Below are 15,491 nucleotides of genomic sequence, written 5' to 3'. Positions count from 1 at the left end.
ATCTCTTTTATCACTGTTTTAATTTTCCTTGCTTTTATTTTGTGATTATTTTATTTCCTTTCTGTAAAGCACTTTTGCCATAGTGTATGAAATGTGCAATATAAATAAACTTGCCTTGCCTTAAACTGAACTGTTGATCAAGGGCTACAATTAATACAGGAAGCTAATATAAAACTCTTACTGTCTGCAGTATATAGTATGAATACAGTGAATAATAAACAAATGACATGTTAGGATACTGAGTATTATGAAAATTAAGATCTATTATTAATGCAAGGCGGCAAATATGGCAAAGTGAAATCACTCAGATCTCAAATGTGTCACTGATCTATAAGAGCACAAAATCTCTTTCTGACCTCTATAATTATTAAGAGTGTCAGATTAATTTATATGGTTTTATTTCAGATGCAAGTGTGATGATGTTATTTCAGATCCTCCTTTGAGCAGCTGCAGTTTCAGTTCAGTCACTGTGACTCTGACTGACGGAGGTTTTTGTACGACTCTTTATCACTGTGTGAACACATCATCACCACTGTCGGTCTCATGTAAACTCTGACAGTAATAATGTCCAGCATCTTCCGTCTGGACTCCACTGATGGTCAGAGTGAAATCACTGTTAGATCCACTGCCACTGAATCTAGATGGAGTTCCTGACTCGAGGTCTTTTACATAATAAATCAGGAGTTTAGGAGCTTCTCCAGGTTTCTGTAAGTACCAGAATAAACCTTCATCCCCATCATCCCATCTGTACACATCTGTGCTGGTTTTACATTTGATTGTCACAGTTTGTCCTGGTTGTTCTGCTGTTATTGAGGGACTCTGAGTGACGGTGATCTGTCCTCTACACTCTGAAACACACAACAAGAAAATACACTCAAAACTTTGACAATATACTTGAAGAAATGAATTAAAATCAAACTTGTGCTCCACAAACCTTGAGCAAACGCTGTGAGAGTCCAGATGAAGATGATGATGAAGGTCATGTTGATGAAGATTGTTGTGTGTGTCAGTGATGAAGTGTTAAACTCACAGCACTATAAACACTCTCACACACTGAAGATCTGATCAATATGCAAACACACTCCACATCATTTCCCTGAAGACAGTCACTCATTAACAGACACAAAACACAACGTCTTATTCATAACATTCAATCTTTTACGGTAATTGCCAAATTGTTAAAAATTGTATCATTAAGTTCTGAATACATTAATTAAATCTACAAGACCAACTTCAGTATATTAATCTGAATATCTACTGTGAGAATATTTTTTACTGTAGTTGGAGTGAAACATCGCTGTTAATCCCCAAATTTGACACCAAATCCATGTGTGTTCCTGCAGTTTATGAACAGACATGAGGATCATCACACACACGAGTCTCTGTCAATCACTGAATAACTGAGTTTGATTGTGAGTCACACATGATATGAACATGTTAACTTTAATAAATTCAGTTAGTAATTCAGTAATGATGATCTTCATAAAGCCGGTGAAGTCAGTGATTTGATGTTGTGATGTTTTGATGGTGGAAACAGCATTCAGCAGAGAGTGAGGATACAAATGCAGTTTATTTACAAGTATAATCCAAAGTCATAGTCCATATCAGGCCGAGCGTCAAAACACACGTTATCAGTCCGAACAAAATCCACAGATGCAGACGAGAACGAGAAACCCAAGACTCAGACTGAGAGAATCACCAGAAACAAAGAGACTGACGAGAATGCAGACAGTAACACACACACCAGAACAAACAAGACTTCACACTGAATACAGGCAAAACACATTTAATAGACAGTGATGAACTAAACGAACCAAGATACGCTGAAACAGATCAATAATGAGCAGGAGTTCTGGGAAATGAAGTCCGGGAATAACAGAGTCTCTGGAGACATTGAGGGACGAGGCTTCGTCTGCTGGTACAGAAGGACAGATGTTACAGATGTTACAGATGTTACAGATGTTACAGATGTTACAGATGTTGATCTGTGTGAAGTTCAGTTAGTGAAGCGTTCAGGAGGTTTTTCTTCTGCTGATCTATTAGTTTATTTCACTGTGGTTCACTTTCAGCAGCGACACCAAACTGATGATGTTATACTTTATAGAATATATACAGTCAAACCAAAATGTATTCAGACACCTTCAACATTTCTCACATTATCAGTTTATTTGCTATAAAATGGTAATAAAATATGATGAAAATATGATGATATATATATCAATATGAGAATATTTTTTGGTTTGACTGTAGAAAAGATGCACTCTCAGTTTGTTCAGTGTTTTTAAGTGTGTGTGATTAGACACATTGAATGTTTGTCAGTTAACACTGTAAAGATGGTTATGGTCTTAATAGTATTTTCTCTTAATGATCAGAGCTGTCTGATTCTATATTTGTAGAAATTAAGCATAAAGTTATAATAGATGTAGTGATGTGTGGAGACAGCGAGCTTCAGTTCCAGCGCTTTAACAACGACCAAAAACAACTCAGTGTCAAAAACTAGTTTTTATTCTACAAATGTGAGGATTTCAAGTCTTCAAGAGAGAGCAAGGCCAAAACAACAAACACAAACCATCAAACTAATAGAGAGAAACTAAATAAGCTACAAAAGAAAAGAAAGTACAATAAAAATACACTAACTCCTAACGCTTAAACAGAGAAAACAAGATATAAAGGGAATTGCGTCACGTCTCCACATCAGCTTCAGTCGCTCTCGTCTGCATCTGTGTGTGTGTGTGTGTGTGTGTGTGTGTGTGTGTGTGTGTGTGTGTGTGTGTGTGTGTGTGTGTGTGTGTGTGTGTGTGTGTGTGTGTGTGTGTGTGTCTGTGTGTGTGTGTGTGTGTGTCTGTGTCTGTGTCTGTGTGTGTGTGTGTGTGTGTCTGTGTCTGTGTCTGTGTGTGTGTGTGTGTGTGTGTGTGTGTGTGTGTGTGTGTGTGTGTGTGTGTGTGTGTGTGTGTGTGTGTGTGTGTGTGTGTTTGTGTGACTTTATTAAAACTCAGTCATTAAATAAAATATAATTGTGTCTTTGAGTTGTTCTTTGTGTCATTTTTGTTTCAGGTCCTTCATTAGATCAGGGCTTTAGCTCACATTTGATAAATAAACTTCAGTCAGTGGAGCATGAAAACACCTGCAGAAACATGATGAAACAAGAACATGCGGACAAATTATAGATATAGTGATAGATAAATATAAGATTAAGAGTGTTATAGATTAAAGTATTTAGCATTTTCTAAAAAAAATTATTAAAGCTTTATGATTAATTTAATATCCACACTGTTGAGTGTGAAACTGTTTGAGCAGCTGCAGTTTCAGTTCAGTCACTGTGACTCTGACTGACGGAGGTTTTTGTACGACTCTTTATCACTGTGTGAACACATAATCACCACTGTCGGTTTCATGATAACTCTGACAGTAATAATGTCCAGCATCTTCAGTCTGGACTCCACTGATGGTCAGAGTGAAATCACTGTTAGATCCACTGCCACTGAATCTAGATGGAGTTCCTGACTGGAGGCGGTTTACACGATGAATCAGGAGTTTAGGAGTCTGTGCTGGTTTTACATTTGATTGTCACAGTTTGTCCTGGTTGTTCTGCTGTTATTGAGGGACTCTGAGTGACGGTGATCTGTCCTCTACACTCTGAAACACACAACAAGAAAATACACTCAAAACTTTGACAATATACTTGAAGAAATGAATTAATATCAAACTTGTGCTCTACAAACCTTGAGCAAACGCTGTGAGAGTCCAGATGAAGATGATGATGAAGGTCATGTTGATGGAGATTGTTGTGTGTGTCAGTGATGAAGTGTTAAACTCACAGCACTATAAACACTCTCACACACTGAAGATCTGATCAATATGCAAACACACTCCACATCATTTCCCTGAAGACAGTCACTCATTAACAGACACAAAACACAATTACTGAAGTGAGAACATCTAGTAAAATCAGTCTTATTTATAATATTCAATCTTTTAATAGCCAAATTGTTAAACATTGTTGAATTTCTGAATACATTAAGACCAACTTCAGTATATTAATCTGAATATCTACTGTGAGAATATTTTTATTGTAGTTGGAGTGAAACGTCGCTGTTAATCCCCAAATTTGACACCAAATCCATGTGTGTTCCTGCAGTTTATGAACAGACATGAGGATCATCACACACACGAGTCTCTGTCAATCACTGAATAACTGAGTTTGATTGTGAGTCACACATGATATAAACATATTCAGTTAGTAATTCAGTAATCTTTATTCTTTCTGTCAGTAATGATGATCTTCATAAAGCCGGTGAAGTCCGTGAGTTTCTGCAGTGAGTTTGTGTGTTTGTTGTTGATCTGTGTGAAGTTCAGTTAGTGAAGCGTTCAGGAGGTTTTTCTTCTGCTGATCTATAAGTTTATTTCACTGTGGTTCACTTTCAGCAGCGACACCAAACTGATGATGGCAGTAAGTAAATCAGCAAATAATCATTTTAAAAGTAATTGCGATTTTCTTACTTACTTTTTTTTTTTACTTACCCATTTTTGGGAAAATGGGCTTGAATGTGCTATTTATTTTGAACCCTTATTTGTATTTTTCAGTAGATTCTAGTCTGTAAAACTGATGCTCAATGACAGCTGATGCTTTAATGCTGTTTAATCATTGCTTTCCAATCTGACCCGTGATGTGTGTTTCTCAGGATCATAGACCGGTTAGAGATGTTGTCTTCCTGCTGGATGCCTCGGATGACTCTAGGAATGGTTTCCTGCGATGAAAGAGTTTGTTGTGGAGAGATCGGAAGTCTCTGAGAACAGACATTGTGTTTCTCTGGTCCAGTACAGCCGAGATGTAGACGTCCATTTCTTACACGGGAAAGGAAGACATTCTTGATGTTGTTAGAGAAATGAGACACAAAGGAGGGAAACTCCTGAACTCAGATGTCCATCAGAGACAGTGTGTTTACTGTCCTTCACTGTCACAGATCCTGATTCTGCTCAGCGGAGGACGGTCATCCCACAGTGTTGATACAGCAGCGTCTCACTGAAAGAGCTTGAGTCCTGGCCTTCAGAATGATTGAGGGGCTTTCATAACAGAGAATTTCATACAACCAGGGTTTGAAATTATGAATTATGAATGAACTTTGGCGGGTAATGCTGTCAAATCACTAGCCAATTTGGCATGTTTCTATGTTTACTCACTTTGCTGGGGAAGTCCGTGTAAGCCAAATCTGTCTGGATTTAGTGGAAATACTCAACTCGTGAGTCACCGTGATCTATTAAATACAGCGTATTGTGCAGAATCTATGCATTTCTGGCTTACTGAACACACACGTTTCTAAGCAATATAGGCTATGCATAAACTGTGACGTAGTTAATCTGGTTTATTTCTTCTTCTTTTTTTGTAACTTGAAAATTTAGTAGCCAAATTGGCTTAGCCTGGTTAAAATCAGACCCATCTCAGTCGTAACTGAGTTACTCAGAGAGAGGGGTGGCGCTACTCTAGCTGTAGCGACAAGCAGCAGGTGTGTTTGGTTGACTGCGTTTTGTTTGTCAGAAGTGCTTTAAGTTTCCTGTTTTGATTCGCTGTTTGATGAAAATGGACTAGATACTATTGTTCATTCAAGCAGTCGCCATGGAGATATACTACGCTGTCATCTTATGGACTTTATGGATTTACTATGTCCAAGGCGAACGCAGCCAGCAAAGTGAGCCGGTAAGGACATATTCTCGAGAATGTTTGATGCGATGGGGCAATCCGTGTATGGGAAATATATATTTGGACCCGCTTGTATCTGAAGACATTCTAGCTGAGATCTCTAGGCGTAGGTCTCCTGGAAATGATCGCAAATACTCTCGCAAAGAGAGGAAGCGAGGAAGGAGAGGTGGCGTCCGACTTCGGTTAAAACGACAAAAAATACGCCGTATTCCGCTCCCTTCAATAATACTCGCAAATGCTCAGTCGCTCAGAAACAAGATTGATGAGCTTCAAGCAAACTCAAACTATTTACAGGAATACAGGAACGCCTGTATTATGGCCTTCAGTGAGACGTGGCTGTCGTCTAAAGACACCGACACGGATTTATCGATCAGCGGCTTTGGGGCGCCAATTAGGTTGGATAGAGACGCAGAAGTCACAGGGAAATCTAAGGGTGGTGGTGTGTGTGTATACATAAACCAGCGGTGGTGTAGCAACATCACCGTCAGGGAAAAGATATGCACTCCTGACATCGAACTGCTTTCCATCTCCGTTCGCCCGTTCTATCTCCCGAGAGAATTTCCCCAGATATTTGTGACTGTAATATATATTCACCCCAAAGCAAACACACAAACTGCTGCCGATATCATTCGCAAAGTGACTCAAAGACTTCAATCTCTTTCCCCGGATGCCCCGTGTCTGCTTATGGGGGATTTTAATAACTGCAAACTGAGTAAAACCCTCAACTTTTATCAATACGTCACATGTCCAACTAGGAAAAATAAGACTTTGGACAAGTGCTATGGTTCAATTAAGGAGGCTTATAAGGCCTCCCCTCTGGCTCCCATAGGATCCTCAGATCACTGTACTATCAATCTCACCCCGGTGTACAGACCTATGCTTAAAAGGGGGGAAGTTAAAACTAGAGAGATTGAGATCTGGGAGGATGAGTCTGTTCTGAAATTACAAGGTTGTTTTGATTGCACCGATTGGTCTGTCTTCATTAACTCTGTTTCGGATATTGATGAGCTTGTTGATGCTGTATGTTGTTATATTTCTTTCTGTGTGGATTCTATTATTCCCAAAAAGCATGTCAAAGTGTATGCAAATAATAAGCCATGGGTCACTAGCTCACTGAAACAAGTGTTAATGAAAAAACATAGGGCTTTTCATAAGGGGGATGAGCGTGAAATTAGGGAGGCAACTAAGGAGGTCAGAGCAGAAACCAAGAAGGCTAAATTGCAATATAAAAATAAGATAGAGGAAAGACTGGGCAGTAACAACTTGAAGGTAGCATGGGATGGTGTGAAAACAATGATAGGCTTGCAAAAAACACATAATAAACCAGTCCAATTGCCAATGTATAAAAATGATAGCGAGTTAGCTGAAGCGCTGAACACCTTTTTTTCACGTTTTGATATTCATGACTTCTCGGAAAAACTACAGAAAATAACTGAGGAACAGGCTCAGGTAGAATCTATACCTTTCTCAATTACAAAGGAGGAGGTTAGGTCCGTATTTAAGAGAATTAAGGTAAATAAGAGTCCAGGACCAGATGGAATTACTGGGAAATTATTGAAGTGTTGTTCAGAGCAACTCTGTGGGGTGTTTGCTGACATTTTTGAGATGTCCTGGGAACAGGGAAGGGTCCCAATGGCTTGGAAGGAGTCTATTATTGTTCCAGTGGCAAAGGGCAACTCTGCAGGCACATTAAATGACTTCAGACCAGTGGCATTGACTTCACTGGTCATGAAGTCATTTGAAAGGATAGTAAAGCGGCTTCTGCTGTTCAGGGTGGGTGGGGCCCTGGACACCGGGCAATTTGCATATAGGGCTAGCAGAGGGGTAGAGGATGCCCAGATTACACTTTTAAATCTCCTTTATAGTCATTTAGAGGGTCCTGGTACACATGCCAGGCTCTTGTTTTTAGATTTTTCTTCTGCTTTTAATACTATCCAGCCACATGTTTTAGTCAGTAAATTATTATCAGAATTTAATATTGAGAGTAATCTTGTGAGCTGGATTATGGATTTTTTAACAAATAGAACACAGCGAGTTAAGGTGAATGGTTGTCTTTCTGAAAGGCGTGTCTCTTCCACTGGCTCTCCGCAGGGTTGTGTACTTTCACCTCTACTATACATTCTCTACACTAACGATTGTAGGAGCCATTATAGCAATAGACACATCCTGAAATATGCTGATGATACAGTTATTGTCAGTTTACTGCAGAAGAGTTTGTCAGTTGGTGCGACAGGTCTTTTCTCCAGCTTAACACCTCTAAAACCAAGGATATGCTCATAGATTTTAGGAGAAAACAACTTGGTTCTCCTCTACCCACCTATATAAAAGGAATCAGCATAGAGGTGGTAGAGCAGTATAAATATCTGGGTACTGTGATAGACAGTAAACTCAAATTTGACATAAACACAGAGATGATCTGCAAAAAGGGACAGCAACGATTGTACTTCCTAAGGAAGCTTAACTCTTTTAATGTTGATAAGGTTATCATGTCTTTATTTTATAAATCTTTTATTGAATCTGTCCTTTCTTTTGCTTTTATTGCCTGGTATGGGGGCATCAGCCTGAGGGAGAAAAATAACCTCAGCCATATTGTGAAGGTGGCTGGTAAGTTAATAGGCTGTCCACAGGTTTCCTTGACAAATATTTATGAGAGGCAGGTTATGAGGAAAGCAGATGCCATATTGGACTGTGTAAATCACCCCCTTCATTGTTCTTTTGAGGTCCTCCCCTCAGGTCGGAGATTTAGAGTCCCTTGTTTTAAGTCCAATAGGACAAAGAACTCCTTTATACCAAGTGCAATTAGGTTGCTAAATTTGCACAATTCTTTGACCTAGATGAGTAGTAGTGTATAAGTTTTTAATTAGTAGTTTGTGTTGTTTAATTGTATGTGTATGTGGTGTGTACCTGTTGTGTTACCTGTATGTTTACCTGGCTGCAAGACAAGTTTCCCTTAGGGGACAATAAACTGAAACTGAACTGAACTGAACTGAACTGAACTGAGGGTCTGGGGAAGGTTCATTCACAGCTCACTTCCAAAGGGGCGTCACCAACGGACGTCGCTCAAATGCCTCTGGGTGCAATTGGATAGACATTAAAACCAATCAGATCGATCGTCATCTTGTAAAGACCGCCTTAACGTTTGTGATTGGTGCCTCGATTTGTACAGATTGGAAATGAGCTTGAATGGACTCTTCGCCAGACTAACTTGCAGAGCAAATCTAAATTTGCCGGTTTTCCCAGGCTACTAGTTTCTAGTGAAAAAGTTAATTTCAAACCCTGCATACAACTCTTACGCTCAGTCCGTGTGTGACGTCAGTGATGTTGAGAGTCCAAGAGCAGCGTCTGGCCTTATACACACTGTTTCAGCTCCAGTCTCTCCAGCGCCACCGACTGGCACCGGGATGTGTGTGTGTGTGAACGGCAGAGCTTTGCAATACACTGTCATTGAGGTTTTTCTCAGTCAAAATCTTCATTTTCTAACTTGTTTAACCAAAATAAAATTAATCATTTAATCATTTTTGCTCAATAAAACTTTAAATTGTGATTGCTGAGAGCTTCAAAGATGTTACATTTACACACAACAGTCTTTTCGCAGTTTTTTTTTTATTTATTTCTTAATTAATCAGCCTATTTTTCAGAATATGAAACATATTCTGAACTTTTCTCGTTTCATGTGTAGGAGTGTGTGTGCATTAATGTGTTTATGGAATAATAATGTGATTTTCTCTGACTGTTTTCTTCTTCAGTGAGTGTGTGTTGTTTCTCTCGCTGTTGGAGAATTTCTCCTAGTTTAGTGTTGAATCCTTAAGAAAAGTGTGATTCCTCTGTGCTCGTCCTGCAGGTCAGAGATCTCCTGAACACAGCGACACTGGGGTGTGTGTGTGTGTGTGTGTGTGTGTGTGTGTGTGTGTGTGTGTGTGTGTGTGTGTGTGTGTGTGTGTGTGTGTGTGTGTGTGTGTGTGTGTGTGTCAGACTGGAGCTGCAGCACAAGCTAAACCCCAGCTATATATCCCAGTATCAGTTTTACAGTTTATAGTGGCTTCTTGTCCTTCAGAAACAGTCACAACTTCAGGCTGAGTTACAGTGATTCCTCTGGATGCTGTTGAAAACAACATTATATGAGTTTCATCAAATGAAATGAACATTAAAGGAGAACTCCGGGCAATTTTCAAGTTAATCTTGATCGTTAGACCTTTGTGAGTACTGACTATAGAAAAAAAAACGAACCGGATTGGTGTTTGCTACGCGGAGCTGAGCTCAGAGCTCCCACCCAGCTAAAACGGCAGCTATGGGGGCATGGACATAAAGAGCATTTTTGAGCCTCTTAACAGACACAAAATGCAATTAAAATGTCTGTCCAACATGAACAGGGACCCTACATGTGAACAAGATGCGTTTAGCAACTTAGCCATTGTTTCAACTCACCTAAATAGTCTTTTAGACGGCAAGCTGTAGTCTCGCGCTGCAGTCCCGTGCTGTAGCTGGAAAAGGTAAACAAAGTCCAGGTGGGAGGAGCGTTGATCATGTGCGACGAGTCTTCGTACATGGAATGGCATTTTTCTTCAAACGGCCCCGCTGTGTTGAGTGTGTGTAGTCATCCTTGTCAAAGTGTTCACTGCAAATGCGGTATTCTTTAGCGCGTAGTACTTCTACGGGAGTTTGCACATCAAGTTGAAGTACAACTATAGCCACAACTGCAGAATCTCAAGGTCATGAAAAGGAAGACGAAGAAAATTTAAGCTCTTATATTTTCGCATTCTGTTGTCACAATTCGGAAGGCACAAACACGAACCATTTCTTCTTCACTTGTAAGCAACTCTGATCATAACTCGTCGCACATGATCAACGCTCCTCCCACCTGGACATTGTTTACCTTTTCCGGCTACAGCACGGGACTGCAGCGCGAGACTGCAGCTTGCCGTCTAAAAGACTATTTAGGTGAGTTGAAACAATGGCTAAGTTGCTAAACGCATCTTGTTCACATGTAGGGTCCCTGTTCATGTTGGACAGACATTTTAATTGCATTTTGTGTCTGTTAAGAGGCTCAAAAACGCTCTTTATGTCGATGCCCCCATAGCTGCCGTTTTAGCTGAGGGGGAGCTCTGGGCATTCGCGGTCGCAGCTCCGCGTAGCAAACACCAATCCGGTTCGGTTTTTTTCTATAGTCAGAACTCACAAAGGTCTAACGATCAAGATTAACTTAAAAATTGCCCGGAGTTCTCCTTTAAAGACTCAGAAATGACGAGCTTTGACTTCTGTTACCTGGAATAAAAGCTGTCAGAATCCAGATGAAGCCGCTGAAGAGATTCATGGTGTTTGATGGGTTTGTACCGTGGTAAACAGCCGTGTGTTATAAAGTGTGTGAGTCTGAAGGCTATAAACACTCGGAGAGCTGAAACACGTGTCGATGCAAAGTGACTCTCTGAGCAAAAACCAGCTGGAGGAAAACACACATGAACATGAACATGCAGACGAAACTCATCCAGTTTATGGCCTTTAATGTGTTTTATTCTCATGATCCGTTGAGTGTGTTTTCACTTCTTTACAAGTTTAGAAATCATTTCTTCTTTATTCTGCATGAGTCTCTGGTTCAGAGTTCAGACTTTCTGATCAATCGAGTGACAGAGTTTCATCACTAAAAGAAACGAGTATTTCACTGTGAACTCCATGAGAGGGCAAAGGTCATTCCAGAGGTCACAGGTCATCAAAACTTATTCAAATGCTTTGAGAAACACATGATCATTTAGAAACTCTCAATGTAGATGTGTAATGATCAGAGTCTTTCTGATTATATTATTTATTTAGATTTTATAGTTTTCATGCATTAAGAGACATTTAGAGACGATGAGACTGTTTTTGTGAAAGTCACTTCAGTTCAATAATCATGATGAAGATCTGCTGGTGTGTGTGTGTGTGTGTGTGTGTGTGTGTGTGTGTGTGTGTGTGTGTGTGTGTGTGTGTGTGTGTGTGTGTGTGTGTGTGTGTGTGTGTGTGTGTGTGTGTGTGTGTGTGTGTGTGTGTGTGTTCATTTGAGTGTGACGGAGGTTTTTGTACGACGCTTTCACTAGAATGAAACACTGTGGTACACTTTCGGTGGAGGAACTAAACTGACGATCAGTAAGTCTCTTTAATTCTCTAATAATGATATTTTAATTAATCCATTTCATTTTATTTTAGATTATTTCAGCTAATATTTGTCAACAAAATAATTCATTTATGTGTTTTTGAAAAGCAATTTATCATTTATTTATTTCATCATCTACTTAAATTTTATATTTCATATAGTTTTTAAATGTAATTTTACATGAATAATTTATCTTATTATTGGTAACATTTGATTGTATTTTAATGTATGGATGGCAGTATTTTACAATATATTCAATTATTTCTTGATGTATGTAATTCTTTCTATAATTAATAGTAAATTAAAAAATTAAGGGGTTTTTAAATGCCTCCAAAGTTTAATAATATAAACAATATAAATATAATTGTGTAAGCATCATCATCAGACAAAGAGAAATTTTGGTAATGAGCATTTTAAAAATCAACAATTTAAAAGATTAAGTTTGCTGATGATTATGATTTTCAGTGTATAAACAATAATCGAAACTACTGAAAATTAAGATTGATTGTATCCAAATTGAAGAATATTTTTTTTAATTACAATTAATATTGCAATTATTATTTAAAATTGATTTCTAAATCTTATGAAGAAATCACAATATATTAATCAATGTTAATGTGGACAATATTTAAAAAAAATAGATTGAGATTAAATTGTTCTGTAACTTCTAAAAAAAATATCAACTGAGTATTTTTTATTTTTTTATAAAATGTAATAATTTATATATTTCATTTTACATGAATATTTAAAATCATATTATTGCTAACATTTCATTCATTTTATGTATTGACTGTAGTACTTTTCAATCTATTAAATTTATTGTTGATTTATACATAATTTTGTCTTTAATTCTTGGTAAATTTAACAATGAAGTGTTTTTTTAAATGCATGACACAAAATTTGATAATACGGCCATAATGAGTATAATTTTTTTAGGGTCATACGACAAAAAGAAACTTAGTTGAAGACCATTTTGAAAATGAATAATTTAAACGATTTAAACTTTCAAATTTGCTGATGTTTATGATTGTGAGTGTTTGAATAGCAGATTATTTTCAAAACACAATTAATATTGAAAATATAATTTGTTTTCTAGATTGTATAACGACATCACAATATTATCAATTTACTTGGACAATGTTTTTCAAACTCATTCTGGGGATCATATAAAATGTAACTTGAATATTTGAAGTGAAATGATGTTGATTCCTCCATGAATGTGTGTGTGTGTGTGTGTGTGTGTGTGTGTGTGTGTGTGTGTGTGTGTGTGTGTGCGTGTGCGTGTGCGTGTGCGTGTGCGTGTGTGTGTGTGTGTGTGTGTGTGTGTGTGTGTGTGTGTGTGTGTTTCAGCCGGGCCCTCCGTGTCTCCCTCCGTGTCTCTGCTGGTCTCTGGAGACTCCTCCGCTCTGCTCTGCCTGCTCAGCTCTTACTCTCCACAGGGGGCGACGGTGAGCTGGACGCTGGACGGGTCAGAGGTCACCGAGGGGGTTCAGACCAGCGCAGAGAGCGAGCGGGACGGTCTCTACAGTCGCAGCAGCGTCCTGAGCCTCAGCAAAGCACGCTGGGAAGGCGCACAGCGCTTGGTCTGCAGAGCAACACATGCCGGAGCTCCTCACGACGCCTCGTTCCTCAAGAGCTCCGAGTGCTGATGTTTCTCCAGTGAAGACCAGCGTATCTGAGCGTCACGTGATTTACAGCTCAATACTGAAGCAGTCTGTCAATGTGCTGCCATTGCTGTTCATTCAATAAAGCTTCATCTGAACGCCTTACATGTGTGTGTGACTGCATCATTGATCAGTGTGTCGTTGCTTCAAAGTCCTGCACTAAAGTTTCAGCTGCTTTTGATTGATTGTAATAGTTGAGAACAGCTGCATTCAGCAGTAAATGTCGAATGAAGCTCTTGGGGTTTGAACATGGTCACTGGAGACGAGCTGCTCTATTCTGAGACCATCACAATCACTAAACCTGACAATGCAAATGAGATTTTCACCTCAAACTCACAGTTTCACTCTTTTACTGGTTCAACGCTCTGCTGATGGAGGGATGAGACAGTTATGAAGTTTGAGTGGGAGTTTTATACGACTTGTATGACTTAAATAACGTAATGAGACTCTTCACTGGTAGATATATGTGTAACTGGACTAGAAGTGTAAATCTTCGGGTAAATAGTGATCTGATTCAATTCACGATGCATAGGTTTTTGATTCTTTTCAAGAAAGATTTCTTTCTAATTCACAATGATTCAATTTACCATGAGATTTGATAACAAAGAGTGCAATGCACCTATAAAATACCTAGGAAAGGTATTCCATATTTCATAATTTCATTTAACTAATCCACATATTGAAATATGATCTGATACATTCAAAGTCTCATATTCAAATAAAAGAAAATCAGCGATATCCTAAAACTCCTTAACTGTCGTCTGCTCACCCAAATAAACAATGACTTCAGTAAAACAGTAGTATTTTATTTTATTTTAACATAGTAATTTATTTCAGCATTTGTCGCTCAGTGACCTGCAGCTTTATGAATGTTTTAAGTGTGTTTGACTCGAGACTGAAGTGCTGTTGTGAGAGATCTGTCTTCTGCTCATGTGAGAGGCAGATTTAATTTAGAGTAAGTGAAGTTATTAAAGTAATTTCAGGAGTAATCTAATCTTCTAATTAATACCATAAAAACCTCTTCACACTTCTCGTTGTCATTACCTCGGCGTTTATTCACGGTATGATAAATAATCTGCTAAAGTTATTGTTGTTTATCAATGATGCAACATGTATTATTTATAAACGATTAGCTAACGGTATATCAATTAATTTCCATATGTCAATAGATGGGTCTATAATTTATTTCTAGAAACAATAAAAGTCGGCTCCTTGACGGTCAGGTTGATGTTCTGGGTCAAACTTACACGTGTAGGTTTAGCGGCCTAGTCTTCTCTCTACCCGCTCTGTCTCACTCACTTGCTAAATTAATTTAGTGCTTCTGTGTTGTACATCACATGTAGGCTCACTATTGGCCGACGCTGGTCATGTGTGTGATGTGTGTGACGTACAGCACAGAAGTGCTGCGCTGTTACACTAGTGAACTGACTAGAGGCCCACAGAGAAGGAAATGAATAGTTGAAATAAAGTCGTTATTTTTGTTTTTATTTGCGCACAAAAAGTATTCTCGTTGCTTGATAAACTTAAGATTGAGCCACTGTAGTCATTTGGACTATTTTAACGATGTCTTTAATAACTTTTCAGGGCCGGCAAGTTTCAATCCCTTAGAAGCCTATGGAGGAGTGATCCAGCTCTCAGATTTAATCAAAAATATCTTAATTCGTGTTCCGAAGATGAACGAAGGTCTTACGGGGTTGAACAACATGAGGGAGAGTAATTACTGACAGAATTTACATTTTTGGGGGGAAATAAGAGTGGCAAGCCATTGGGAGTCATCTACGGGAGTCATCCTAATTCATAAATAGTGTTAATAAATAACTTTTTGTGAACAACAATATTGTCTCTTTCTTCTAAATGGCCCTTGGAATTTTAGAAAATGGATAAATTGTGTTTGTCTTTATAAAATGTTATGTAGGACACTGTTCTGTAGCTGAATGACGACCAATAGTGAATAGTATAGCAGATATTTCATCGAGGATCCATGATTACACGGTATGTCTAATGG

At 38.6% G+C, this 15,491-nt stretch overlaps 1 long non-coding RNA gene and 1 gene segment (V, D, J or C); both read right to left on the bottom strand.

The window, feature by feature from the left end:
* Nucleotides 1–399: 399 nt before the first annotated feature.
* On the bottom strand, nucleotides 400–1,087 carry LOC143726716 (Ig kappa chain V-III region PC 7183-like). The segment is given in 2 exon segments: nucleotides 400–848; nucleotides 935–1,087. Coding segments are annotated over 2 exon segments (390 nt in total).
* Nucleotides 1,088–1,770: 683 nt separating this feature from the next.
* LOC143726748 (uncharacterized) lies at nucleotides 1,771–3,534 on the bottom strand. Its single transcript, XR_013198985.1, has 2 exons — nucleotides 3,270–3,534; nucleotides 1,771–1,912 (listed from the first exon to the last, which is right to left on the bottom strand). It is a non-coding gene; the product is annotated as an uncharacterized LOC143726748 (long non-coding RNA).
* Nucleotides 3,535–15,491: the final 11,957 nt, after the last annotated feature.

The sequence above is a fragment of the Siphateles boraxobius genome, unplaced genomic scaffold, assembly GCF_051911475.1.
Source record: "Siphateles boraxobius isolate OS27281-9 unplaced genomic scaffold, OSU_SipBor_1 12, whole genome shotgun sequence".
Classification (NCBI taxonomy): domain Eukaryota; kingdom Metazoa; phylum Chordata; class Actinopteri; order Cypriniformes; family Leuciscidae; genus Siphateles; species Siphateles boraxobius.
Note: the sequence above shows the minus strand (reverse complement) of the source record. Positions and strands in the feature narration are given on the sequence as shown.